Below are 26,722 nucleotides of genomic sequence, written 5' to 3' on the forward strand. Positions count from 1 at the left end.
CGGCCGCCGGCCCTTCGGACCGACAAGGGAAAAGCCAGCCGCGTCTCCAGGGTGCCCGGGACTGCATCGCACCACCTGCACCCCCCCGGCCACCTCCGCCTCCGAAGTCTCAGGAGGAAAGCCCCGACCCTGCCCGCAGCCTCTCTCGCCGCGTTCAGGACCCGCGGCTGCGGGCAGCCGCCTTCCACGCTGGACAGCACGTCTCTCGGCCTGGAGGGCTTTTAGATGAGAAGAGGAAACCGGCACAGGAGCCCCAGAGGGCCGGGGCAGATCTGTGCGCCGGCGGCCCGGGCGCACGGCACAGTGCCTAGATCAGGACTGGTGCGAAGCCAGCATCAAAGGGACGGAAAATGAATCCTATCCAACACTCTAGGAAGAGCATGAACCTTCCAACCCAATCAATGTTTGTGCGAGGCCAGGTTTCCCGCCGCGGTGGCCGCACTAGCCGGCCCTGTCCTCGGGACGCAGGCTAACCAGTCCGGCTGGAGGCCGCCACGCACACCTGGTCTCTGCAGTTGTGGGGGACTCCCAGGGAATCTGCCCAGGAAACGGAAACCCGTGAGGGCGCTCCTCAAAGCCGAGGTTGATGGCCAGCGAACCCAAAAAAGGGGCAGGGTGGGGGCCCTCCCGTCTGCTTAAGCAAGAGCCCATTCCACCGCCCCACATGCCCAGGAATGGACTCGGAAGGGAGCCCCGTCCAAGCGGCGACCATCGCTGGGTCACCCCACCCACCTTCTCTTGATGTCCCCTGCCAGCACAGAGACCACCCGTTGCGGTGGGGCAGGCTCGGGCTGAGATCTTTGACACCTGGCGGCCAGCTACCCTACTCGGCCGGCAGCGCAGGCCCTCACGTCGGAAGGGCACTCAAGGCTCTGTGATCCGTTGCCCTGGGCCCGGGCGCCAGGACGCTCCTGTCCTCCCGCGCCCTCCCACACTGGTCACAGCTGGGAAGGGGGAAGATCTGCCAAGGGCCGGGCCACTGACTCCTCAGCGAGGGGCTGGAGATGCGTGAGCTACCCCTGTCCATGTTCCTCCGGGTGGGTGTTACGGGTGAGCCTGAATCGCGGCGTCCTGGCAGGGTGACGTCTGCCGGGTACTATGGAAGTAGAACTGGGTTTAGTGCGGTGGCCTCTTTGGGGATCCCAAGGATGGCTCTCCTGTGCGGGCTTCAAGACCCCGCCCCCACTGCTGTGAAGTCTGTGGCCAGAAAAGGCCAAGAACATCTCCCTCTCCACCCCCACCTCGCACTCTGATCTCCCCGCACCGTCCCTTGCCCAGCGTTGGGGTTTAGGCCCACCTAGGAGACCTGGGCCGGAAAGGCTGCGGGGACTCCGGGGCGGGGGTGCACGGGGCTGCGGCGCCGCGGCGCCAGGTTCACTAATCACATCAGCAGCGCTCTGCGCCGGCTCCGAGCAGGCAGTTGCCTAGCAATACCCGCGAATTCAATTCCTCAATCAATAGGCGCGAGGCTCTGCATTTCGGGGAGCGCTAGCAGGATTGGGTGGGTCTGGAAAGCGGGTCTCACAACAGCGCCGAGGGGCTGGCCCGGGAGGCTGTGGGCAACGCGGCGAGGCCCCGGGGCCTCGGAGACCAGACACCTCCGGCCTGGGGGTGTGGCGCGTTGGAGGAGCCCGTCAGAGGAAAGGTGAACCCCCGACCTCAGGCGCATCCTCCGGAGTCCCCAGATACTGCCCGGGTCCCGAAGAAGTGCAGCCAGTAGGCGCGGAGAGCCAAACGGCTTCCCCTAGACGGGCTGAGGAGAGTCAGCCGCCGCGGCCTCCCACGCCCACCTCTATCCCAGCCAGGTGGGTTCCCCAGCTGGGGAAGGGCCTTTGCAGGAACCGTTTCCCCGCCGATGGGGGAGAGGATGGGGGCGGGAGGATGGGATGGGTACTGAGAGAAGAGGGACGGATCCTCTCTTCCTGGGATGCCTCTTCCCTTTGCTCAGGGAAAGAAAAAGAAGAATAAAACCAAGCCATGTCTCTATTTACAAAGTATGTATTTAAACACGTAAAAAGCGGTATTGGATACAGACATTCACAACCGCAGAAGATAAGTACCGAAGCTTCACTCTTGGGCTGAGGCGGAGATCGATTGGAGATTTGTACAAATCTTAGAATCAAATAAACCCAACAGCGCACACATCCTGCGCGGTTGCAGACTCCCAGCCACGTGGCCCCCGGCCCCTGCCCACCCACCCCCCAGGTCAGCGTCGCAAGAGCGAGAGGAGGAGACACACACGCACGGCCACGGACAAACAGCAGGACAGAGGGGTGGTAGGGACAGAGCCAAGCTGGCTGGAGGAAGGTCCAAGGGAAGGGGCAAAGTCAGCCCCAGGAAGGGAGGGAGGTGGGAGTAAAGGGCAGGCGGGAGAGAAGGGAAGGCGGCGGCCAGGTGAAGACGCGTGTCCCCCAGTCCCGTCCTCTCGGTAACAGACATGCCCCCTCAGTGAAGTTTCATCTGAAAATAGCATCGACATTTAAATAGATACACTCAGTCAACGGCGCTTCTTTATACAAAGTCTAAAATACCAGTTTTACAAATGTGAGTAGATAAAAATCCCCATTCCAGGGGCTTCTCTTTATAGGCGCAATTTGATATTCAAAAACAAACACCATCATGTAATACACCGTTTCCCTCCTTTTCTCTCTTTAAAGGCAAGAAAGTCTGGAGGAGAGAGAGGCTGAGAAGCCGGGAGTGCGGAGGATGAGGCTGGGTTCCCTCCCAGCACCCCCCACTCCACGCGAAGCTCCCTCACCCCCGACTCCCCGCCTCGCTCGCCCCGAGTCTGTGCTTCCTCTGGCGCTCAGGGCCCCCGCGCCCCTCCCTCTACAAGCAATGGTAAGTTAGATCTTCGCTGGCCCTTTAAGGGCGGGGAGGGCAGGGAGGCTGCGGGATCCCTGCTCCGAGAGACGGGGGTGGAGTGGAGGGGACTGATTTGTGCTTTTGAGTCAAAAGAGGGGCGCACGTTCTGCGCCCTCGGAGCGCAGAGCGGTCAAGTCCGCCGGGCAGGGGCGTCCCAGGCCCCGCCGCCGCGTACGGCCTTCCCCGCCGCGGCCGTCCCCACTCCCAACTCCCGCTCCTCCCTCCCCCTTTGGCGGAGTTTGAATGTCGAGTTCAAATAGAGAACACTGCGAATCGAAAAGACCTATAAATTATAGCTTTTGCTTTTAAGAAGGGCGGGGGGAAAAAAAAAGGAAAAAGCAAAAGTTCCGATGCACATACTTGGATGAAAACCCCGCCTCGCCCCTCCTTTCCGTGCCCGGCGGGAGCCGCGGGGGTGAGTCCAGCCCCATCTCCGAGCCCCGAGCCCTGGTCCTCCGCCACACTCCAAGCCTGGCCGTGGCGAGGGCCTGGGTGCGAAGTCACTGCTCCCAGCAGCGCCCGCCGCCCAGTGCCCGCCGCCGCGCCTCCCTCCGTGGGTCCCGCAGGGTGGGCCTGTCTGGCCGTGTGTCCATCACAGAGCTGGCGGCCCGCCCTCCCCAGGCAGGGAGGCTTGTCCAACTCTTCCTGGGAGGTGGGGGCCACCGTCTCTTCTCCTGGCGAAGCTAGAGGACGCGAAAAGTAAAAGTCCACCCCAACACTTTTCTTGTAAAACAACTGTCTCGAACTCTGAGCACTGACACGCAATCCTCCCAATTTATCCTGGCATTTCGGGAATGTAAACAGATTCGCTGGATTTCTTTTCTTTCTGCGGAGTAAGGAAAGGAACGAGGGAACGGGGAGATTTTATCCACATGACATACACACGATCTGCGTGTACCACACACACACCCCTCCCTAAAGTGCATTTCCTGGTGTGGTCCTGGGGAGAAACCTCCTGTCCCTGCCTGCTGGAGACGTTTTAACCTTCAACATCACACACGAAAAGCTTATTCAAGTTAATACTGTTTTTCCCTAATAGACTTCTTTACCTTAAAAAAAAGAAAAAAAAAAAAAGTGAAAAAAGGAAAACTGACCCCACCCCCCCTTTTTTCTGATTGGGGAGCCAACCTTTTGTTGGCCTGCCTGGCCAATGGGAAGAGAGAGCAAATCTGGGCCGGGCCTTGGTGCCAGGAGTCTGGCATTGGGCTGTGGGAGAAGGGAGGAGGGGTGGGGTGGGCAGGCCAAGCCCCTCCAGACACTCTCAGAAACCTGTACCCAGGCCCCAACTTCCCTAGAGCCCTGGGGCAAGGGGGCCCCTCCTGCCCCAGCTCATTTGCCTGCCCCAACTAAAGCACAATGAGAGTCTCTCTCCTTTAAATAAAACAACTTCAAGAGTTGAAATATATATATTTAGATATTTTTCTTAAATAACATATTTACATCTAATAGAAAATATAACTCTAGAGATAATCTTTCCAACAAAAACTGACGGGGAGGAAGGAGGGATGAAAGGGGCTGGTGGGGGTGGGGGTCACATCAGGGACGGGACCAGCCAAAAGGCCACATCCCACCCAGAAATAAAAATCACTATGCCAAGCTCACGCTCACTCTCTCCCCTGCTCTCGTCCTGGGCACACCCACCCAGCATTCATCTTTTCTCTTTAAAAAACCCTTGGTCCGTGTTACTTTCCTTAATGGTGACGGTCAAAAAGTTTGAGGTCACGTCCGTGACCACCACCTTCTCCAGGTTAGTCAGGGAGGGGCTCCAGGACTCTTCCTCCGGGTCCCCCAGGATTCTGGCCACAGGGATCCTGGCGATGAGGGAGGGCCTTCCCCCCTGGGCCCCCATGTCCCGGTAGAGGCCCCCCACAGAGCTGGGGGGGCCTGAGCCATGTCGGACCCGAGCACCACTGGGATCCAGGGCACCCTGGCCTTTGGCCTCCAGGAAGGCAGCCCTGTGCTTTATCACCCTGGCAGGGAAGGTGTCCACAGCCAGCTTGCCCGTGGCCTCAGCTGAGCTAGGGCTGGTCACACCACACTGCACCAGGTCCGAGTCCTGCCTTCGGGCCAGCTGGATCACGCTGTGGCCGGCTGGAAACTTTCCTGCCCCGGAAGGGGTGTCGTCCAGCTTCCTGCCCTTGAGGTACTCTCCGAGGCCGGCGCTGGGTTCGCCTAAGGGCCTCTGTGAGGGGTCTGGGAGCTCCTTCCGTGGCTTGGGGCCTCGCTTCTTAGAGCTGTCCCCCGGCGAGCTGGGCTTGTCATCCACTCGGCTGGTACCCCGCTCTCGTTCCCTCTCACGTTCCCGCTCCCTCTCTCGCTCCCTCTCCCTTTCTCGATCCCGCTCCCGGTCCCTATCCCGGTCCCGAGGGGGCTCTGCGCGGCAGGTGCTGCTGGTGCTGGTGCTGCTTGCTGGCGGGGACAAACCCATGTTTCGAAGGCCCTCCCGGGCCCGGGAAGTGGAAGCCAGGTCCTGGGGCGAGCGGCCAGGGTAGGGGATCCGGATGCCCCTGGCTGAGTCACTTCGGAACTCGTAAGTTTTGGCCTTTGCCTTGGCCTGAGCCTGCAGGAGAGAAGATAGTATCAAGAGTGGGGCAGGGCCCTGTCCACCCCCACACGACTCCTGCTCTAGCCTTGATCTCCTATCTTTACCCTATGATGCCTGGGAATTTCTACATGGATGCATGGATGGGTGGGTGGGTGGGTGGATGAATAGGTGGGGAGGTTGTTGGAGCTGAGAGGTAGATGGATGGGAGAAGGGATAGAAGATTTGGCTGGAAGCAGTCATTCGCAAAAAGCACACTTTTTGCATTTGATTATATGTCCATTTGGGAGGGGGAGGGTAAAGGAATTCTAGTGTGGCCAAGCCAGTCCCCCCAGACACGGTTGGAGCTGCTACTGACTTGGTGACATCTTGTCAGGGAACTCCCTCCTAGATTACAAATAGGCAACATGTGTGGACACCCCATTGGCTCACAGTCCTCAGGGCCCCCTTCCCACAAATGACTCAACAACATTGTCCTCCACCATTGGACACTGCCAACCTACCTTGAGGAGGAAGGTTTTGGGCTTGGGTCCTCGCTTTTTGGGGCCATAGAGCTCCATCTCTCTTTCCCTGGAGAAAGAAGGAAAGGAGAAGAGGTGCGTGAGTAAAGAAAGCAAGTGGGACTCTAGTCCAGGCTGGAGAGAAGCCACTCTACTTGTTTCTAAGTGAGTGGCTGGGACTTGGAAGGGTCTGTACCTTTCCTCAAAGGCCGCGAGCAAGCGAGCATCCAGGATGTTTTCCTCCGGTTCCCATGTGCTGTACCTAAAGGGAATCAGGAAGAAGTAGGCATCAGTCCCAGGAGCAGGGTGAGAGCAGAGGGTGTGCGTGTGTGTGTGTGTGTGTGTGTAACTTTTCTCATTGCATTGTATTGTATTTCAACGTAAAGGCAAAAAGAGGAAGAAAGAAAGCTCCCGAATAACAGTATGGGATTGAGAATTGCATATAACCTACTTACTTCTGCGACCATCCTTTCCATTTCACGAGGTATTCCATGCGTCCCTGCGGGTGCAAAGGGGATAATGTGTGTGCATGGGGAGAAATGCATGACGAGGATACAAGAAATGCATGCGAAAATGCATGCACCAGATGAATGCTCGAAACCCCGCCGCAAAAGGCACGCGCCCACTGCATCACCCCTGCACCTAACGCTGCACAAAGTGCATGCACCGGCATTCATTCCCCACCCCGCCCCCCACCCATGCAATCCGTGCATCGCTGCAAGTCTAAGGAAAGCGCTTGGGTTCAGAGCCGCCGCCGCCGCCGCCGCCGCCGCCACGGCCGCGGCCGCTGCTGGGACCTGGGGGAAGGGAAGCTGGGCTGCAGCAGGGGGAGGGAACCCGGGCCGGGAGGGGAGGGCCCGGCCGCACGGAGGCCCTAGGCCCGGGAGCACCTACTTTCCGTATGCGCCGCTTCAGGAGGGCTTCGGCCGCGAACACCCGCTCCCCCACCGCTGAAAGCTCCATGTTGACTCGCCGCTTCCCCTCTTGGCCGCTTCCAGGAGCAGAAAAGCAGCAGCCAGCGCACGACAGACCATAATACTCTCCCGCTGACGTCAGTTCTCCTCCCCCTCCCGGCGCTCTCGCTCCCTCCCGCGGCCCCCCTCCCGCGCTCCTCCGCTCGGCCCCCTCCCCTCCGCCCAGCGCTTCCTCCCGCCCCACGTGTTGCTAACGACGTTGCTAAAGCCGAGCGGCCGGAGGCCTGCGCCCCCGCACGCTGATTGGACGAACTCCGAGCCACGCCCCTCTCCCTTTCTCCCCCGCGTTGCTACGTGACCCGCGTTCCAATCGCCAGGGGGCGGAGTCCGAGGCGACTCCAGAGACGGAGCGGCAAGAGGGAGGGGGCGCCGCCGGAAGTGACGCCGCGGGGAGGGCGGGCCCGGCCGCTGTCAGTCTGTTGGGCTGGCGAGGGGGGCCGGCCGCCCTCTGTCCTCGCCGGGGCCCCCTCCCCCGCCACCAAGTTGTCCCTCCGGTGTTCGGCGTCCCCCACAGCTCTCGCTGGGATCCCCGCGGCGATGTCAGCCCAGCTCCGCCCCTCGGCAGACCCCGGCCCGCCCCACCCCCACTGCCCAGGACTCGCGCCCTCCCCTCCCCCCGCCGCTCGCGCCGCACAATGCACAATGCACAGGTGCTGGGGCGCCGCGGGCCGCGCCCGAACCCCGAGAGCCTGCGGCGCGCCCATCGGCCCGCTTCTCCCCCGGCCCCCGCCCCCCGCCCCGCACACCCGACCCCCGGTCTCCATGGCAACTTCCACCCCCCCACAGCCTGGTCCCGCTAACAAATCAATGTGCCTGTGTCTCAGGCTCCTGTCGAGCGGCCCTGCCCTCGGCCACCCTCTGGGCCCTGCGAGCCGGGCTGGCTGGAGCGCTCCTCCCCGGCTCCGAAGCCAAACACAGACCTGGTGGAGGCCCGGCTGTTCCCTCCGGAGCCCGCCTGCAGCCCGGGACCCCACAGAGGATGTCGCGCGGCTTCTTCCTGCCCCCCGACCGTCCCCGACGCCCGCAGCCACCTGCCCCTGCCCTTAGCCCGCGCTGCCCGCCCCCGCCAGGCCCCAGCACCGACCTTGCCTGCCCTGGTCGCCCCCTGCCCGTGGCCTCGGTGGGCTAAGGGCATCTGGGCAGAGCCGGCACGGGATGGGGTGCGCGGCTGGGGGTGCGTCTGGCTTCCCCCCGACCCCGGCGCCCGGCCCGTGCACTTCCTGTCCACCGCTTTTCCCAACGTGAGCGGCGGACATCCTGCGAGAAACGCCGGCGCGGGAAGCTGGGGGACGTCGCTGGGTCCAGTGCGGGCTGCGCGAGAGGGTCTCACGCGCGAAGATGGCGGGCTCCTGGAAAGGGACAAGGACCGGCCGCGACCGCTTCGCGGTGCGCACATACGCACGTGCACCGCCGACCCTGCCGCCAGCTAGGCTGCCGGTGACCCGTGGCGGGGGCGGCGCTGGGGACAGCAGCCGCACTCCGGGTCCAGCTCCCTCCCACCCTGTTCTCTTAGTGCTCAAGCTCCAAATGACAACTCCCACTCCTCGGAACCCACGATTTAGTTCAAACATCGATGATCAGCCCGACTGGAAGCGGTTTCCCTTGGCCAGAGATGGGGTGGAAGAAAGAGAGGCGGGAAAAAAAGAGAGGCAGCGAGAGAACGATAGGAAGAGAGAGAGAAGCAGCCAAGGAGTCAGACTCGGAGAGGCAGGAAGCCCAGAGCGGAAAACTGGCCTCCTGTCCAAAGTGAGGCGCGCGCAGACGGCGGCAGCCGCGAGGTCCTCGACCCGCGGCGGCAAGCGGGGCGCTTCGCCCATGTTCCCTCCCGGTCCTGCCCCAGCCCCTGGAAACACGGGTTTCAGGTTTTGGCCTTGCTCCTAAACTTCACAAGGTGACCGCTGGCCGAACAGTCCCATCTCTCCGGCCGTTCTGTCTGAACGAACAGCGCGTCGAGGACGCTCAGATCTCCCAGTGACCCTCGCGGGCCGCCCGTGGGAGGCCGCCGACGGCCGCGTCCTGAATCATAAAAAGTCATTCCCGGTAACAAATAGTTTCGTCGGCCGGTGCCAGCGATACAGCTGTTTCTGCTTAAGCTTAAATACTTTCCAACAGTTTGGGCAGTAAAAATAAAGTCGGCCTCAGCCGCCTATAAGTGTCTGGTTTCCCCGCCCTGAGAAAGCCCACCCTCCGCCCTGGGCCCGGGTCGCTCTGCCTTTCCCGCCTGCCCCCTCTTGGAATCCGCTGCCCGCCGAGGATTCGGCTCCAGCCCCGCACCGGCCGCCTCAGCTCCTCGGGCTGGCTTCAGGGCCACTGTGGAAGTGGGAGGGAGGGGGCCTTCCCGGCGTGGCCCGTGGGGACCTGACCCGCCTGACCTCGCGCCCTACCCCCACCCCTGGCAAGCTCTCACGCACCCGCGAAGAGCGGTGGTTTTCCTTCAGATAGGGTTTCTGGAACCGGGTTCCCGGAGTTGTGCTTGCCCTTGATGCCTTTACAGACCATGGGGTTTGCACTAGGCGTGCAGGAGATAGTTTCAGTTTCTCCCCGAAAAAGATAGCTTTAGTCCTTCCTCCATGCGTTCTTTCCATTTTCCTTCCTTCCTCCCTTGCTTCCCTCCTTCCTTCCTTCCGTCTCCCTCTCTTTCTGCCTCATTCTCCCTTCTTTGCCTAAATACCTCTGAAACTTGAAGAAATGAAACCTCTGATGCTGGCAGGTGCGGCCCCCTCCTCTGGATATGGTCTTAGGTAATTATCTTAGCTTCCCCACCCAATTCTCCACCTGTCTTCGTGCCTGATGGTGATTATTTCGGAAATGCTTGCTCTGAACAAAATTATCACTTGCAAAGAGTCTGAGTTTGCAAACGTCGGGGAATCCTGCAAAGCCTGTGGCAAAGGTGGAACTCGATTCAGAAGGAAAGAAGAGGTATAGAATAATCTAAGGGCAGGGAGCCTGGCTCTTGTCAGCAGCAGACGCTCTCAGTCCCGCCAAGGAAAGCAAGGAAGGATGAGTATGTCTCATCCCTGCCTGGCGCACCCGCTGCCCCCCAACTGCCCGCGAGAGAGCAGCGTTGCAGGGGGTGTGAAAACAGGTCACAGGGCAACCTCACTCCTTGACAATTTGGAGACAAAGCGGGAGGTGGCGGTCTGAGAAATGGGAGCCCACCTCCCGGGCTCTGGCTAGGTGGGCACGGGAGGAAGTCCTGTGTTCCGGGAGAGGGCGCTAGGAGAGGGGGCTAGCACGCATGGGCGTGGAGGGGGAGGAGGTCTGCAGTCATTCCAGCCGGGTCTGAACCAGACCGAGAGGACAGGTCAGCTGGTGGTACGGTCTTAGGAACCTACAGAAAGAGGATCCTTGTTCCCCACCTTTCTTATCGAACCCCCTTCCCTGACTGACTAAATTCTCGCCACCTCTCTTTTCTCCACACAACCGCTTTCCTGGTTCAAAGTTAAGATAATTGCCTTTCCCACCTACACCTCCCAGGAGCAAACAAAACAAAGTTGTAAAAGACAAGACAGGCTACTCTTAATCCCATTGCTCGGCGGTCCGCTGCTGAGGCTGCGGCTGCCAGGTTTGCGTGCGCCGCCTCTGCAGTAAATAAGGTAACTGCTTCCTATTACTTTAGCCCCATATGGCTGCAATTTGAGTGTCTTTAGAGACGGTGCGTGTGTTGGGGCGGGGGATGGGGGGAGTGAAAGTGGAAATCAAATGCTCTCAGATCGCATTTTTATGAAGGAAATTGTCCGCGATTCTCTTAACAGCCACCCCCTCTCCTGAGACTAGCTGCCCCGTTTCTTTGTTTACGGAAATGCGGGCTCCCGCCCGCCTGGGGACACCTGCTTCCCAAACCCCCAGGTCTCCCGCCCTGTTCTGCACTCTTCTGGCGACCTAGGCGCACGGCCCGCGACTGCAGGCCCACGGTCTGCGACCTGCTCCCGGTAGCCCGCCCTACCCTCGGCCCCAGCCTCCAAAAGGTGCCGGGACTCTGCACTCGATACTGCAACCTCCTGAGACCCCGGAGTTTGGGGGTCCTCTTAGGCCTCCCTGGGCCCGCGGCCCAAAGACTCGTCCTCCGGGAGGGAGGCTGGAGGCTGGCGCAGTCCAAGGAGAGGGGTGAACGGGCCCCAGCGGGACGCTGGGCTCCTGGGTCGCGGGCCAGGCCGGCAAGCCCTAGCGCGTCCTCTAGCTCGAGGATGAGGCCGGCCGGTTCTTTGGGAGCGTTTCAACTCCGCGGCTTGGCGGGCGTCGGACCTGCCCGGTCTTGGCTGCGGACGCGGGCAGATTTGGAAGTCAACCATTTGCCTCGGGCGGGCCGGCAGTGAAGTGAGCGCTGGCGGCTCCGAGGCGTGGCCTTGTGGCCAGTGGCTTACCTCCTGCGGCCCCAGAGCCGGGCGGGCGTCCCGCAGCGCTGCTTCCCCGACGCCGAGCTAGGGCTGGGCGCCTGCCGCCTGCTGCGGGAATGCCGCAGGGTGACCCGACATTCTGGAAACTGGTCCCAAGGCCCAGCCTGGGTGACTGAAATTGAGGTTGTCCGGGTTTCTGGCCTTGGTTCCCGCCGCTAGTTGTTCCCAAGAGCAAGAAGCTCCCACCTTTCCTGTCCCACTTTTTCCTCCCTAGGAGACATCCACAGATCCTCCTTGTTAGAGAAGCACTAGAACAGGCTGCAAAGAATAAGAAGGGGCTGCCTGCCCACTCTACAGGAATCTCCCAGAAGGCTGCACACATTCTAGAAGCCACATTTCTGCCTTAAACCCCAGAAACTGAAATCAGGCCCCCTTTCTTCCCCTCCACAGGAGGAAAATATCCCATCAGAGTTAAGCAACATCTATTGCTTAACTAGTTGCCCTATATCTAGTGCTTGCGTTATCCCAGTTAAGATTCACAACAGCCAGGTAACATCAGTTCTACTATCCCCATTTTCTAGATGAGGAAAGAGAGGCACCTTGGGGCCAAGTCACTTGCGCAGGGGGACGCAGCAGGGGTTCTGCCTGAGAAGCCCTAAGCTCAAGTCCCTAAAGCTCCACAGCTGGGGCTTTGGATCCTTGTGAAGTTCAGCTCCTCCAAGGCTTGAGGAAAGAATTCAAGAAAGGTCCAGTGGAGCCTCCAGGAAGCGCAGAGCACTGCTCCAGCAGGAGGACCCTCAGAGCCCTTGGCAACAAGGATGAGGCTGCAACAGTAAAGACGGAAGGGAGTTCTAGGGGCTGATTTAAGTAAACTGGAAGCTGGGTGTTGGTGGGCGGTTTTGCTTTTTTTTTTTTTTTTTTTTTAATGGTAAAGAACAGTGGCTAAAAAGGTGAGCTCTGGGGCCAGCCTGCCTGGGTTCCAATGCACTTGCTGGCTGTGTGCCCTTGTGCAAGTTACTTAACCTCTCTGTGTTTCAGCTTCCATAACTATAAGAAAAGGAATATTAGCACATTTTCCCAACAGAGTCCATGGGGGGGTTCGATGAGATATGGAAGCACCCCCACACTGTCAGGCACAGGTAAATGCTCAATAAATGTTCAGTATTGCTGTTGTTGCTGTTATTGGTGTTCTGAGACCAGAACAAGCTCATGGGACCTCGTGATTCTGATTTGAGTGACTTTCCTCAGGAACCCCAGTATCAGCCTAGGCTGTCCCTACTTCTCCATGAGGGGGACGCCCTGTGAGGGTGCTCGACAGTATGCTGCATAGACGCAGTTTTGATTCATTCCTTGGGCATCTTGACCGGTTGGGCCAGGTGGGCTCGCTGGGAAAACGCGCGGGCGTCCCCTCGGAGCACCGAAGCCAGGCAAGCTGAGAGGGTGCGGTGCCGCTGGAGCACGCGCACAGCGCGCGAACCAGCACGCATGCGCGCCGCGAGCCGGCCCCATTTCCCACTACCCCCCCACCCCGCGCCCCGACCCCCGCACACGCACACCCAATCCCCGCACTGCTTGCTGGTGCTGCTTGTGTGACCCGGTCCTAGGAGCCCCAGGCGCCTTTGGGGAGCAGAGAGGGACGGTCCAGAGTTGGGCCGGACAACCGCAGCCTGGAAGGAGTCCGGGAGTCCTTGGGTCTGGGCGCTCAGTTCTCACGGTCTGGGGAGAAGGGGCTCAGACGGGACGGACTAGGCACAGCCAGGGACGGGGACTGCGAGAGGCGAGGGGAGGCCGGCAGGGTGTGGTAGCAGAGCAACCTGGGACAAGCGGGCGGCCTAGAGGTCAAGGCCTTGGAGTCCCGTCCGAAAGCAGGACGTTATCAGAAACCCCCAGCCCCAACCCTTGCCTGGAGATGCCCGGGGCTCACCGACTCCGTTCCCGCATCACCCCAGCCGTCCCGCATCCTGACGGCTCAACCCGTGGGCAGCAGGCTGTGGTTCCAGATGCCCCGGTGGAGAGTTTGACCCCAGATTCTGCCTGCACTGACAGCCTTGGCCTGGCGGTTACGAGCCACCGTTCATGCGCGCCCCTCCTCCCGTGACCCAGCTCATGGGAAAGGCAGGAGCACCAACCCTCCCACGGGAATACATGGGGAGAGGCTGGGCGATTCAAGGAATGATGGCACCAGAGCCTGGGCGCAGAGAGGCAGCTGGACCTCCTGGGCTCCCTTGAGCCGGAGCTCAGCCAGGGTGGGCACTTCTGCCTCCAGCGATGCAGGGTGCCACAGTCCTCACGCCTCCTCCTGGACCACACGCGGCTCTCCAGAGCCCCAGGGAAGCTCCAGGTACTCCTCGGACTCCGCCTAGCGCTTGTTGTTCTCTCTTTTCCTACCCCGCCCCCATGCAGAAGGAATTGCAGTGACTTTTTTGCTGGGACGCCGGGACCTCAAGTCAGTTCCAAAGTGGAGGTCTCTCAGCCGGTGCCGTTCCCTTGCGAGGCTGTTAACGCCAAGAGCCACAGTCCAGCTTCCCCTTGTAGAGATCAGAAAATCCTAAGTGCAGGGCCTGCCGGGTCATTCGAGGAGGCACAAGCTGCGAAGGCCACTCTGGGGCCTCTCGCAGAACCGCGGGGAACAGACGCGTCTGCCGGGCTGCCTACCCTCCGCGAGAGTGGGCCACGCGGGCGGCAAATCCGAGGGCAGACGTTTGGGAGCTGACCGAAAAAACGCGACGGTGCCGGCGAGGTTCTGGGCGAAGCCTCGGTGTCCTCCAGTGTGGTCGACGCCTTTCCTTGCAGCCCCGGTACAGGGCTTCCTCGGTGCACCTCTAGCCGTTGTCCCGGGAGAAGGCTGTCTGGGACCTGACGGGGCTCGACTGGCGTCGAGGCTCAGCGGCCAGAGCGCAGCGACTCCGCGCACGCCCAGAAGCCGTGTTGCCGGTTCCGGGGCTTCCGGAAAGCGTGGGGCCAAGCTGCTGCTCTGTGCCCGCGCAAGCGCCTCGCTGCCCGGGCAGGACAATGCTCTCTCTGGCCGCCCTCGGCCGAGGGGTGGCTCAGCATCTCGGGGATGGACGCAGACGGCCACTCGGCCGGGACACCCTCGGCCCGGGAGCCGTGATGCCTTTTCTCTCTGCAGCTGAAGCCTCCGATTTGCTTCCCCGCCCTTCTGTAGGAAATCAAATTCAGGGAACATGGTACCGTATTTACCCGCACAACTTCCTCCCTTGACATTTTGCACTCTCGAAGTTGGGGCAGAAGTAATTATGCAAACATCTGGGGCTGTCCCGCGCCGCTACCGGCACCGTCTTATTCATCCTGAGAGCCGCACTCCCTCATTTGCATAATAATGGCTTATCTAGTATAGCACAGCAATCAGAGGCAAAATTAATTTTCTTCAGCTAGTCCTTGAGATCCTAAAAACAGAGGAGGTTTATGGCAAGAAAAGCTGGTTTAGCAGAGGTTATGGGGTTCCTGACCAGGACCAAGGAGAGAGAAAGTTTAAAGCAGTGAAATGTGATGTTCACGCTGAGTTTCTGCAGTTTTCTAGTTTCAACCTCAGAGCTGTTACTTTTTGGCCAAACGGATGAAGGGCTGAGCCACCATGGAAGTCCCAGCAGACACTCCCACCATCACCCCATCCATCCTGGGAGGTTCGGTGGCCCTCAAGGCAGAGACATGGACTGTGACTGGGGTATTGGGGCAGATGTTGAATGTGGTGGGGTGTGGAGAGGGTAGATTGGCAGCCTGCTGAGGATTAAGGGGGTGTCCTGCAAACGAGCTCCTGGGTGTGGGTCTGGACCCTCCAGGGACTCAGTTCCCCACCCTTTGAACAGATTGAGCCAGAGCACTTCCTTGCTCTGAGATGGTCGCCTCAGTCACCGAGACGGCAGAAGTCATTGAATTCAAAGCAGAATAAAGGGGTGTGTGGGTGGCGGTGGGGCACATTATGTGGAGGAAACATCTTTTATACATTAAAAAATCTTCTTGATCTTTTTTAATACGAAGAGGAGTGGGAAGAGAAATCCACAAATAAATATGGTAAATGAATTTGGACCAGAATTGTAATTGCAGGGCCACTTTCAGGGCAATTCCGGGCTCCAGAGAATTTTTGCAGTAAAACGTGTTTCCTCCGAGGGCACCATTCTCACTTTTGCAGTCACAGAGCAGAGAGTAAGAGGAGCGCAAAAGGGCTCTGCAGCACCTCCCCTCACCCCTCTATGGACAAGAACGTCCTCTCTCTTGGGAAAGAGGCAGGTTTTACGTTTAATGAGAAGGTGCCCACAGTTTAGGCTTGCAACTAAGAAGTTTGGTATCATTCTTAAGTTCTTTTTTAAAAGAACTTTTAAACAGTTCAGGGTTACAGGAGGAAGCCTACGAAGGAATTGCTGTGGGTTGAGCGACCTGTGGATGAGATGGGCAGAGGGAGGAAAAATGGGTGGCAGATCTCAGTGACACCTTCATATGCTGTGTTGGTGGGAAGGGAGGAGGGTGCTAAGGGACTGTGGGGCCTGGAAAAGGGAGTGTCTCTGGAGAGCCAGGCGCTGGGTTGGGACGGATAGGCCTCATTTTATCTCCTTCCTCTTCCCTCTGTGATCATTCCCACTGCTCTTTTGGGGCAGTCTCTAACTTCTTTACACCACCCCCATGGTGCAGCCTGACTTTAGAGGTATCATCTCCTTTCTAATGTGTGTGTGTGTGTGTGTGTGTCACAGAGAGAGAGAGAGAGATCGAAGGTTCCCTAGGGTAAGGGGGCGCTCTGCGGGAGGAGCACCCCAGGATACCTGAAGACTCCAGCTGTCCCCAGGTATTTTCCCAGTCAAAAAACTCAGGGGCAGTTGGGATTCCAGGCCTTCCAGTCAGTCCCAGGTTTCTCCCTCAGTTTCTCCCTTTTGGAGAGTAGGGAGGACCTGGGATGAAGAAAAGAGAAAGTGGCCAGCAGGGAGGCCTGCAGGAGTTGTCAGCTCTCCTGTTCCCTCAAACCTCTTCTTAGGTCTGCAAGACAGAATCTCTGGCGACCTCATTCTCCAGCCTGCTCCGGACATTACACGAGCTCTGGGAAGAGGTGGGCAGTCCCTTGGGGAACTGTCCTTTCTACCCTACCCCCACTCTGTCCCAAGCTGAGGGGAGGAGTTGGACCTCTCGTCTTGAGGGGGGCGCCATTCAACCTGGAAGGGCCTGAGCAATGGGAAGGGTACCCACTGGATCGGGGTGCAGGACACTGGGCGTCAGCCTTGGAGTGGTCTTGCAGCTCCCCAGTGAGGGACAGCGGGGTGGGTACAGTTCCATCTCAGGAGTCGGGAATGTCTAAGAGCATATCCCCAAGTCTGACCCTCACTTGCACAAGTCAGGTGTGCAGTGGTGTCCAGCCGAAATGAAGAAGGTGGACACAGGTAGGCATGGGGGAGTCGACGGTCTTCAGGAGCAGATGTGGCTGACGCTGGCGGAGATCACAGAGATGTGGTTCCCAGGGTGAGGGCATGGAGTGTAGGGAAAGAGAAGGGGAGAGACAGGAGTGGATGTTGGGGGAGATGATTTGCCATGGCAAGACAGGGCAAGACTGAGTCGTTTTCTCCCACAGCTCCTGTTGGGTCCTTCAGCACCTGCAGGCTAACCCGGGTGCCTCGCCAGCTGCCTCTCTCAACACTGACTGCCAGTCCCTTCAAATCGTGGGACTAGGGGCCCAGTGGAAACTGGGGAAGTGCCTCACATGCTTGCACTGCAAGGTCAGGTCTCTCTCCTACAAATCAGTGTTCCCACCTGCAGAATGGGCTGGTTCTTTCCCATTTTGTTGCTATGACAGGCATCTGTAATGGACCCACAGGTGAGTACTTTGGATCCCAGGAAAGCAGGACTCCATACTACACACACACACACACACACACAAACACACACACACTTGCTGTTTTTCCAAGATGAGAAAGGGGTCCTAGGCTCAGTTTCTTCCCCAGCTTCTGTGGGTTCACGTATCCCCTTCCCTGGAAGGAAAGTTTCTGGGGCCGTCTACACGGCAGTTCCGAGGATGCCCTGGGAAGTGGGTGTGTGAAGGGTTGCAGGGCCCTGGACTGTCACAGGGGACAAGGCAGGGCAGAGGGTGGAGCTAGGCAGGACTGGAAGAAATTATGCAAGGGTAGGAAGGGGGTCGGATCTGATACCCACCAACCACTCACCAGGGCATCTGCTAGGGAGTGCTGGGAATACCTGTTTCTACAGTGGCTCAAATGGACATGATGTGTTATGGTGTTTGTATCCCATTTGGTATCTAGCCTGGCACAAGAGGGTGTACCAGAGTGCTGGAAGTGGACAGATGTAGCCACCATCCGCTGAGTGAGGGCTCCTCTGAGCCAGGCTTTGTGCTGGAGGCTTCCTGGATTCTGCTTCTATTCTTCATCAAAACCCTTAGAGGGAGGCTTATTAATCACATTTAAAGATGAAGACACAGGCTCAGAGGATTAAGTAACTTGTTAATGACCAAGTTAAGTCACAGGACAGAGCTCAACCTAAATCTGTCACCCAGGAGTTGAAGAGCCTAAGGGGAGGTTTCAGGGTAGCTCTTGCTGGTGTGGAACCAGGAACTTAGGGGAGCCGGGCATGGCTGCGCTGCTCTAGGGTTTGGAGCTTGGTGTGAGAGAGCAGCCTATGGCAGTGTCACTGGCTCTGGCCAATTCCAGCCTTTGGCGGGACCAGGAGCTTAGCAGCCTGAGATCAGAGACCAACTGCCTTTTCCAGCCTCTGCCCAGCTGCTCAGGAAGTAGGACTGACTGAAATCAATAGTAGTCAGTTTTAAGTCCCCATGCTAGGGCTCCTGGGTTCCGGGATTGACAAGCCACACTGACACAGAAGCCCATGCCTGGGCTGCTGCTGAGATGCACCTGCATAACACAAAAAAACAGTGGATTGGGAATGAAACCCAGGCTTGCTCTGCCCCTGGCTAGCTGGGTTACCTTGGACAAGTCTCTCTCTTTCTCCTAACCTGTTCTCCCTGCAAAACCCAGCATTCTGAGCAGGCAGCCTTGGAGCCGCCAGTCTGGTCTCCATGTTGGACACCTTGAGATCATTTGTGTAGGCATATGGGGGTTTCCCTGAACCTTTTGGAAATACTTGTTCAATACTGAGTGCTGACCACTGATGCACGTGCCTAGGGCAGTACACAGAACCCTGGAGTTTGTGCCTGCCCAGGAAGCTGGGGACTCCTAGTAGGAGTGGCAGATTCCTGTCCCAGATACACCAGGTACTGGCCACCATTTTCCCAATGACGCCAGACCCAGAGCTACCAAATACCTACCTAGGAGACCCAGGATGGCAAGAGGAGGACCCCGGGGGAAGGCCTGTGTGACTAGACTACTATTCCGGGCTCAACTCTGGCGAGGAACAATCTAAGGCATGCTCCTCCCTCCAGCTCCACACTGCTGGCAGCATGACTGCAGCTCAGACTAATTCCAGGTACATTCTATAGGTGGCATCATGCTACTGGAAATGGCTTCCTTGGAGGGAGAGGCTCCCTTGTCAGCATCTCCAGGCACTGGGGATCCGAGGCAAGGTTGACACAATCACAGTCTAAACTGCGCAGAGAAGGACACCTGAGGGGCGATGGGTACATGCTGGGGGACAGTACTCTCCATATTAGGGGCCACTGCTCCAGGTGCGTAAGGTTCTTCCATGCCATCCACCGGTGGAGGCTTGGGACCTGTGGGTGTCCGGAGGTCTCTCCTGCCTGCTGCCACCGGTGGGCGGTAAAGGCCTCAGTCTGTACCTGGTGGGGGTGCTGGGTGGGCTACCACCAGGTCTACAACAGCATACACCTGCACCAAGTCGCCGTGCCACCAGGCTGCGTGAGAGAACTGGGTCAGTGCACCATGTGTCCTAGCCACAGAGGCCCCTCCACACTCCCTGGACATCCTGGGGCCACTCTTACCGCCCAGACCCTGAGTCTGCAGGGGCAGCTCAGACTCCTCTTCCGTGGGCAAGGAGACCAGCCAGAAGTGGAGAGAGGGAAAGCAAGTGGGGTGTCCTGTTCGAGACAGACATTAAGGTCACCAGCACAGGCAGGCATCAATCTGACCAAGGCGACCAGGATCTCAGAAGGCTTCACCCAGGACCCACCACCCCTCTGACAGAGAATCCCTGAGATGACTCCTCCCTCGCCCAGATCCGGCCCTGATGGCTTCAGTCTTCCGAGCTGGGGGGCCTGTCCCCTGTCCCCACCAGCCTCTTGTAGCCTACCCTCAAGAGCAGGGCTGGCTCAGCGACAGCGAAGAAAGGTGTGACAGTGACACCTCTCACCTGTCTCTTCCACCACCTGGCGGGCTCCAGGCCGCCCGCGCCTCCAGGGCACAGAACCAGTGGGTCCTCGTGGCCACTGTTTCCGGCCTCCTGGCGCTGCGGCTCCACGCAGCACTCGACCGGCGCCCCCACCCCCACTCCCCGCCCAGACCCTAGGGTTTTTCCTCCTCTCTCCCGGAGGCATTCTGCTTGGTTTGCCGGGATCCCAGGCCTCTGCTCAAACTCAACACGGACTGACTCACATTTTTTTAAACAAAAGCAATTATATTTCAATCCCGGTTCATCTGCATTTGCACCTCCAAACGCGGGGCCAGGGGAAGAGGGAAAGGAGGGGGAGCGCGGCGACCGCGAGTGGCACCTTCCGAGAGCGCTGCAGCTGGCCGGGCTGCCATTGCGCCGGCCACATCTGGCCCGGGCTGAGCGGCTGCCGCCCCCTCCCCGCCTGCTCCCGGGGCCCGCGCGCCGCAGCCCGCTCGGCGGCGCGCTCATCGATCGCCGGGGCCGCGGCCGGGCGAGCGGAGAACAAGGTATAGCCTGTATTTAGGTTCCTGCCCTTATATGGCGATGTGCGCGAGCGCCCGCCGAGCGGCCGCACCATATAAGGGCACGCGGCGGGCGCCGGGCTGAGCTGGTGCGCGCTCATTGGCCCGCGCGTCTCTCGGCAACCGGCTCTCACGAGTGGAAACCAGCCAGCCGCCCCCGCCCGCTCCCCGCCCGCTCCCCGCCCCCTCCCTTTCTTTCTCCCCGGGTATCTCCGCCTCTCGCCTCCGCACCCCCCTCGTTGCTTAACCCCCCTTTTTGCCTGCACCCTCTCCCCAATTTTTCTTCCCGCGGTCTTCCTCCTCCCCTCTGCCTCGTTGTCATTCTTCTCCGGTGGCCGCTCGGCCTGTACTCTCCCGCTCCGCGCACGCTCCCACTCCCACCCCACGCACCCCCACCCCAAACCCGGCGAGCAACGGCGGAGGAGCGGGAAGGCCCGGATGCGGGAGGGGAGCGTGTGTGTGTGCGTGTGTGCGCGCGTGTGTGTGTGTGTGTGTGTGTGTGAGACAGTGTGTCGCTGCCGCAGTAGCCGCTGCAGCATCAGGTTCACTGCGTGCACGCACGGGGCTCTGGGAACAGTCCGAGTCGGCCCCCCCACCCCCGTCACCTCCCCCCAAGATAATCAGAGCAATTAACTGCAAAAGAAATGTGCTTCCGAGGCTAGGGATGTGCTAAACCATAAACAGCTCTAGGTACCTCCGAATTAGCATCTCCCAGGGTGTCCCTTCGGGCTGGATTTCTGAATGCAATCATAATAATGGTAAATCGATGTCTCATTTAAAGGTTACTTTAAAAACCTGCCAATTGTTAAGGGAAAAAAAAAAAAAAAAAACCCTGCGTGTGGGGAGAAAAATGCAATAGAAGAGCCACTCTGGGGTTTCCAGGCAGAATGCAGTGGAGCCGGGGCTGCGGGTTGGTCAGGTGCCCAGCGCCGGGCCCACCCGCGGGATGAGAGCGGGCGGAGAGAGAAGGCGTCGCTTTTCCTCTGGGGATAAGGCTCTCGATCGCCTCAAACTCAGGCAGAAAGGGCACTGCGGATTCGGGGACGCCCCTCGCTCCCTCCCTAACCCGCCCAGGCGCGCGCACGCGCACCTATGCACAGGTGTCCGGCTGACCCCTCTGGGGCTGTCACAGTGTCGGCGCGCGTGTTCTAGCGACGCCGTGGCGGCCAGAGCCATCCTCTCGGGGACCCACTCCAGTCCTGAGGTCACCCAAAGGGAACCGCTAAGACAATGGACACCCTAGTGCCCTTAGGAAGTGTGCCTGTGACCGAGCTCGCCTCTAGGGCTGCCGCCTCCGGGAGGCGCCCGGCGATGCCCCCTGCTGGGCAGCCTGCGCCTGGAACACCCCGCAGGTGGGGGTCGCGTGGGAGGGCCAGCTAGAGGGGGGGATGGGGACCAGGAAGCTATGACCAGCGCGACCTCCGCCCGTCTTGGGCATCCTCCCTTACCCTCGCCCTCCTTCCCTTCGAAATCTCAAATTCCTTAACCTGGTCCCTCCCAGAGGAAGGTGGTGGAAGCGGGCACTGCCAGGGAACGAGGGTGCGAGATTGGGGAGGGCGCTGCCTGCTGGATCGAGTTAGCTTCGGCCGCCTCCTCCTTGCTGTATCTGCGGAAGGAAGCGCTGTGGCGGCGGCAGCCCTTGGTGCCAGCACGTATCCCCCCTGACCTTAGCTGAGATTCGCTGCCGCGGTGTTTTGCCCAGCAGAAAGCTATTTCCTTCCAGAGGAGGGACTGGGGGTGCCTTCGTGGCAGAGAGTTTGCCTGGGTTTTCGCCCAGCTCTGAACCTCTGCCATTGAGACCTCTCTAGGTCCTGGAAAATCCATGGATACCCGGGTGCTGCCTCTTGGTGCCCCCGAAATACGCCATCCCTGTCCCGCTCTCCCCACGCCCATTTAGCCAGGTCGTTTATAATAAATCCCCATCTTCAAGTTTCTGCTTGCTTAGGTACATGGATTCCTCCGCCCAGGTGGGGGAGGGGGAATGCGGTCCCCTAGATGTCCCCCGACTTCTCTCCGCACAGGGACTTGTCTGAAGTGCGCCTTTTCTTCTCTGCTCTTAAACCTCAGGAGCAGAAGCGCTCTCGAATCTGGAAACCCCTTTTCCTGACCTGTTGGCTCCTGGTCCCTGGCCCCTGCCCTCTTATACACTGAATTTGAATTTTCCAGGCACTGTTGGTGAAATCAGAAGAGTCGAGAACGCAGCTGGCGGAGAGGGATGAGAGAGAAACTTGCAGATAGGGAAAAATAAAACACCAAGTCTACAGACACACCTCTCCCTGGCCGGCCCGGCCCGCTGGGGCCTGGGTTCCTTTGGGTTGGGGAAGTGGGGGTACGAACCCACGCGGCTGTGCCAAGGGGTCCCAACTCCGGAGCCCAACCCCACCCACCAGTCCCCTGTGCACACTTTTCGTTTATTTATCAGCAATCTCAGTCCCGGAGTTCCTGGAGCGATTTCGTCCCCTGCCCTGGTGTGCTCCCTGGCTCTGCCCCGAGCCCACGCCCCAGGCCGGGTGTCCAGCTAGCCCTGAGCTCCCCTTGGGGCCCGGAGAAAGGTGCTCGGGCCCGGGTGCTGGGGAGCGGCGGGGTGGCCGCCGGCGCCTCTTCGGCGCGGGTGGCTCTCGGCGAGGCCGAGGAGGGGGTCGGAGAGCGACTCCCCGCCGAGAGGATGGTGGGCGCCCGGCACCTGCTGAGCTGCCGCGGTGGCTGCGGTTTATGGCGCCCGAGGATCCACCCGGATCTTCTCCGCGGAGTTCCGGGCTTGGCTTGTCTGTAGTCGGCACGCACGCAGCTTTGTTATTTGTTATTTTTTTATTTTTCTGCGGGGAGCATCGGGGCTAGCCGGCCCAGCTCCAACGCCGGAGGGTGCGGAGGAGACTGATTTCTAAATGGGTGGGGGTGGCACACGGTCACCGAGGTCAACACCCCATTAACATTTCCCCACCCGAGCGCCGCGACCTCGCGAGGGCACGGGCACCGGGGTGGGGGTGGGGACAGATCAAGGGCGCCCTTCCTGCTCAGTCCCCTGCCGCCCCCCACCCCGTGCCCCCTCTGCCCGCAGGTAACCGCCCCTCCCCCGCTCGCCCCGCTGCCGCCCCCGCCCGCTCCCCCGGGAGGGTCCCTGCGCCCGGCGGAGCGTCCCCAGGCGGGCACCGAGAGCGGGGCTGGGGGCTGCGGCGCCCGCCCCCGCCGGGGCAGCGTGGCGACTGGCGCCGCTTTGGCAGCCATTTTCTGCAGCTGCCGCGGCCGGGGCTCTGCGGAGTGAGGCGGAGGCTGCAGCCGCCAGACAGAGGCGGCGGGGGCGGCGGGCGCGGGGTCACCAGCGGGGGGGCGCCCGGCGGCCGGAGGGGGGCGGGGCGGGCGCTGTCGCGGGTGCCCCCGCCCCTCCCCCTGCTGCATTGCAGGCAGAGCGGGGCCGCTCCGCGTGGCGAGCGCCTGCGATCCCACCCTTTCCCCGCCATCTTGTACCCCGGCTGGCGCCTTCCCAAAGCGGAGCTGCCGCAGACAAAGCCCGCCCCGGGCCGGCGGGGGCCCCTGCAGCCCACCCGGGTTGCGCGGCCTGGGGGCCCCGAGGCCCGCACCCTCGCCCCGCCCCTCCTGGGGGCCGGCGCACCCCCCCCGCCCCAAGGGGGGCTCTGCGTGCGGCGACCACTCACCCAGCCCCAGAGGGCCGGCCGAGACCCCCCCTTCCACTCCTGATCGCCAGACTGGACCTGCGCCCAAGCCCCAGAACCAGCCCACCCTGGTTGCGGGAAGGAGCCGGGGTCCCCACAGGCGCAGCACAGATGAGGGCTGGAGACTTTTTCTAGCTCTGGGTTCCTTCTCTCTTCTGATGGGGTTGGGGGGGTCACTAGCCCTGGAGCCCCCATCACCCCCTCCTAGGGCCAGCCCCACGCGCGCATTTTCCCACGGAAGAACCGCGAGAAAGACGGCAGCGTGGGCGGCTCTCGAGACCTCCCCCCCACCACCGCCTAGCAGCTGCTGAAACCTGGAAAATTGGGCACTCCATTCTCTGAGATGGGAGCGCTCTCGCCTCAATCCCCTAGCCCTCTCGGCCCTTTCCTTGACGCTCCTACACAGGAACGCGGGACTTAGGCCCTGGGCTGCTGTGTGGGGAGTGAGGCACCTCTTCCTCAACACCGAGAACCAGGTGCCTGGAAGCCTATGTTATCAAGTGCTATGCCATTCCTTGGTAGGAAATTTGCTCACCAAAGATTCCATTTCCTGTCTCCAAGTCCTCGGGCCTGCCATTGCGATGGGAGCACCCACAGTCCTGTCCTCAACAGCCGATTGTATTCCTGGGGACAGCTCAACCCCAGGAGAGCACGTGGCCACCAGCTCTGCCATCCTCCTCCTCCTGACACCGACCCTAGGAGTTCTCGTGCCCCAGTCTACCTAGACTCCCAGGAGCGTCCGGCTGGAAGGGACAGTGGTGGATGAAGAAACTGAGGCTGGGAGGGGGGACGTGATAGGGTAAGGCCTTTCCTAAGGCTTGTGGCAGAGCTGCCTCTTCACCCCACCCCCATTTCTTTCAGATGCGGAGATCAAAGCCCAGGCTCACTGGTGGGTCGGGAGCTCACTCCTCCAAGTACACTTGGCCAACCTCGGGGAGCCCGGCGGCAGCGGGAGGGGCGCGGGCACCTGGGGGATGGGGGTGGGGAGCGGCCAGTCTGCTGGTCCACACCTGAAAATGGGGTTTCCCCTACCGGATGCCTGCCGTCCCCCCTCTCCACTTGGCGGGGTCGCCTGCTAGGGTCGGGAAAGGAAGCATCCCAGGGCGGCCTCTCCACCGCCGCCCTCGGGGTTCGGTCCTCCCCCACCAACTTCTGCCAGTCCGCGTGGATTCCGAGCCCGGCTCCGGAAACCAGTCTGACCACTTCGCCCATTTCCCAAGCCTCCCCGGGCGGCGGCCGGCCAGCTTCCAGGGTGCGGTGAGCCAGGCTCGGCCGCCGCCTCGGCCGCGCTGCGATGAATGGATCTGCCCAGAAGGCCGGCGTCAAAGCGACGCTCCCGCCCGCGCGCCCCGGGCCTCCAGGCCGCTCCCCGCCCCGTGTCCCCCATCGCGAAACGGACGATTGGATGCTCTGCTCTAGGGCTGGGGTCGCCTGTCCCCTGCCGACTTGGCGCAGAGCCGCCTTCTGCACCCGGCCCCGTGCCGCCCTGGGGTTGCTTACAGCCGGGCTGGGCCACCGAGCTGAGCCCGGAATCGAATGGCGGGCCGCGGAAAATATGGCCAGGCCCGCAGGGGCGGCGGCGCGAGGTCCCAGAAAAGCGCCCGGGGAGCCCAAGGCCGGCCTCGAGGGGACGGCGGGCGGGACAGGAGGGGAACAGCTGGCATCGGTGACCGGCCTCAGCTGCCCGACTGCGGTGGGAGGGTGGGCATGTGCACCCACGCACAGGTTTCCAAGGCGCCAAGAGCAATTCACCACGTCGCTGCAAGAAAGCAACTGCGCCCCCACGTCCAGCCAGCCGCCCCGTCCATGAGAACCACCTGGAGGGCAGGACCCAGTGCCCGGGTACCACCCGCGACGTGGCGACGGCTCTGGCATGGCACAGGCTGGTGCGTGGCCGCCGGGCTGTGGTCTCGGCCCCTGTGCGGGTCTGCGCTTTGGCGGCCTCCGGGGTGGGGGGAGAAAAAGACCCGTGGCGTGGGGCCGGGCCGAGGGTCGAGGGAGGGCTGGCAGGCGCGGCCGCTGGAGGGGCGCCACTCGCAGGGCTCGGTCAGGCGGCCCCTGCGACTTCTAGTGCCCAGCTGGGACACGCGGGGCCAGCTTTGCGAAGTCAGCAGGGCTGAGGTGCGCTGGGTGCCCTCCCCTCACCCCCCTTCTCACCCCATCTCGCTTTTTTGGGATAAGAGAGTGGAGCCGTCAGCACCCACTGGCAGTGTCGGTGCTGTGCTGGGGGTTCCTCCCAGACCAGCCCACTCCTCCCAGTTTGGGCTTCCGATCCATCTCCACTCCCTGACGGTTCCCCTTCCCCGTAACTAACCTGCGGAGGGGAGGAGGTACTGTCTGCACTTGTGGCGCATCTGCCTCCACACAAGGGGCCTAATGGCTTGCTTATTCCTTCTAGGCCAGGTTGAAAGGTTTTTAAAAGCAGGTGGGGGTGCCCGGGTAGTGGGGAAAACAAGAAAAGACACTGCTTTTTTACCCCTTGCGAGGCAGAGCTGATCTCCTTTCTGCAGGTGTGGGGGAGGAGGGCGGAGTTGAGTAGGAGCCCAGAGCTGCTACAGGCCCCCTTGAACAGGCCGCTGCATAGTGAGGGCTGGGGGTCACCCCATAGGCAGGGCAGCCCTTCTGGGAGGGAATTCCTCCTTAGGTGGGAGGTTGACCTGAATGACATCTAGGTCCTCTACCTCCGAGATTTCGAATTATCAGGGAAGGAACCAAATAGATGTAAGGCCCACGCCTGGGTTTGAATCCCAGTTCTGGCCTTCATTCCTCCAGGCCTCCATTTCCTTGTCTGCACAATGGGGCCGTGGTGAGAACTCTGAAATAACACCAACTGCCTGGTGCTTGGTGGGTGCCACATTACAAAATCGGTGGGAAGGACAGCCTTTGGTTTCCATGCCAGTGTCCATGCCCCACAGTCCCCATTGCCATCCTGATCATGGAAAACTTCATTTCATGCTCCAATGTTCCTCAGTTCCTGGCACTGTTCTAGGTCCTGCACCCAGGCTGGTATGTAAAAG

General features: G+C 60.7%; 1 protein-coding gene across 3 annotated transcripts; it reads right to left on the bottom strand.

Moving 5' to 3' along the window:
- Positions 1 to 3,694: 3,694 nt before the first annotated feature.
- On the bottom strand, positions 3,695 to 11,549 carry CBX8 (chromobox 8). 3 transcript variants are annotated; one of them, XM_025362369.1, is made up of 5 exons: positions 11,246 to 11,549; positions 6,363 to 6,406; positions 6,104 to 6,169; positions 5,911 to 5,977; positions 3,695 to 5,425 (listed from the first exon to the last, which is right to left on the bottom strand). In XM_025362369.1, exons 2-5 carry the CDS (start codon positions 6,398 to 6,400, stop codon positions 4,514 to 4,516), a joined length of 1,083 nt encoding a protein of 360 aa, XP_025218154.1. In that variant the 5' UTR covers positions 6,401 to 6,406; positions 11,246 to 11,549; the 3' UTR covers positions 3,695 to 4,513. The 3 variants fall into 3 exon arrangements, with proteins under 3 accessions (XP_025218154.1, XP_025218153.1, XP_025218155.1); XM_025362368.1 differs by lacking the exon at positions 11,246 to 11,549 and adding an exon at positions 6,802 to 7,189; XM_025362370.1 differs by lacking the exon at positions 6,363 to 6,406 and having other exon boundaries at positions 11,246 to 11,528.
- Positions 11,550 to 26,722: the final 15,173 nt, after the last annotated feature.

This window comes from Theropithecus gelada, chromosome 16 (assembly GCF_003255815.1).
Source record: "Theropithecus gelada isolate Dixy chromosome 16, Tgel_1.0, whole genome shotgun sequence".
Lineage (NCBI taxonomy): Eukaryota > Metazoa > Chordata > Mammalia > Primates > Cercopithecidae > Theropithecus > Theropithecus gelada.

Excerpts from the sequence above, each read along its gene's own strand:
- CBX8 (XM_025362368.1), bottom strand. The coding sequence starts at position 6,870 with ATGGAGCTTTCAGCGGTGGGGGAGCGGGTGTTCGCGGCCGAAGCCCTC. Across the intron at positions 6,407-6,801 it reads TGAAGCGGCGCATACGGAAA|GGACGCATGGAATACCTCGT; the intron begins GTAGGTGCTCCC and ends TTGCACCCGCAG. Across the intron at positions 6,170-6,362 it reads TGGAAAGGATGGTCGCAGAA|GTACAGCACATGGGAACCGG; the intron begins GTAAGTAGGTTA and ends GATTCCCTTTAG.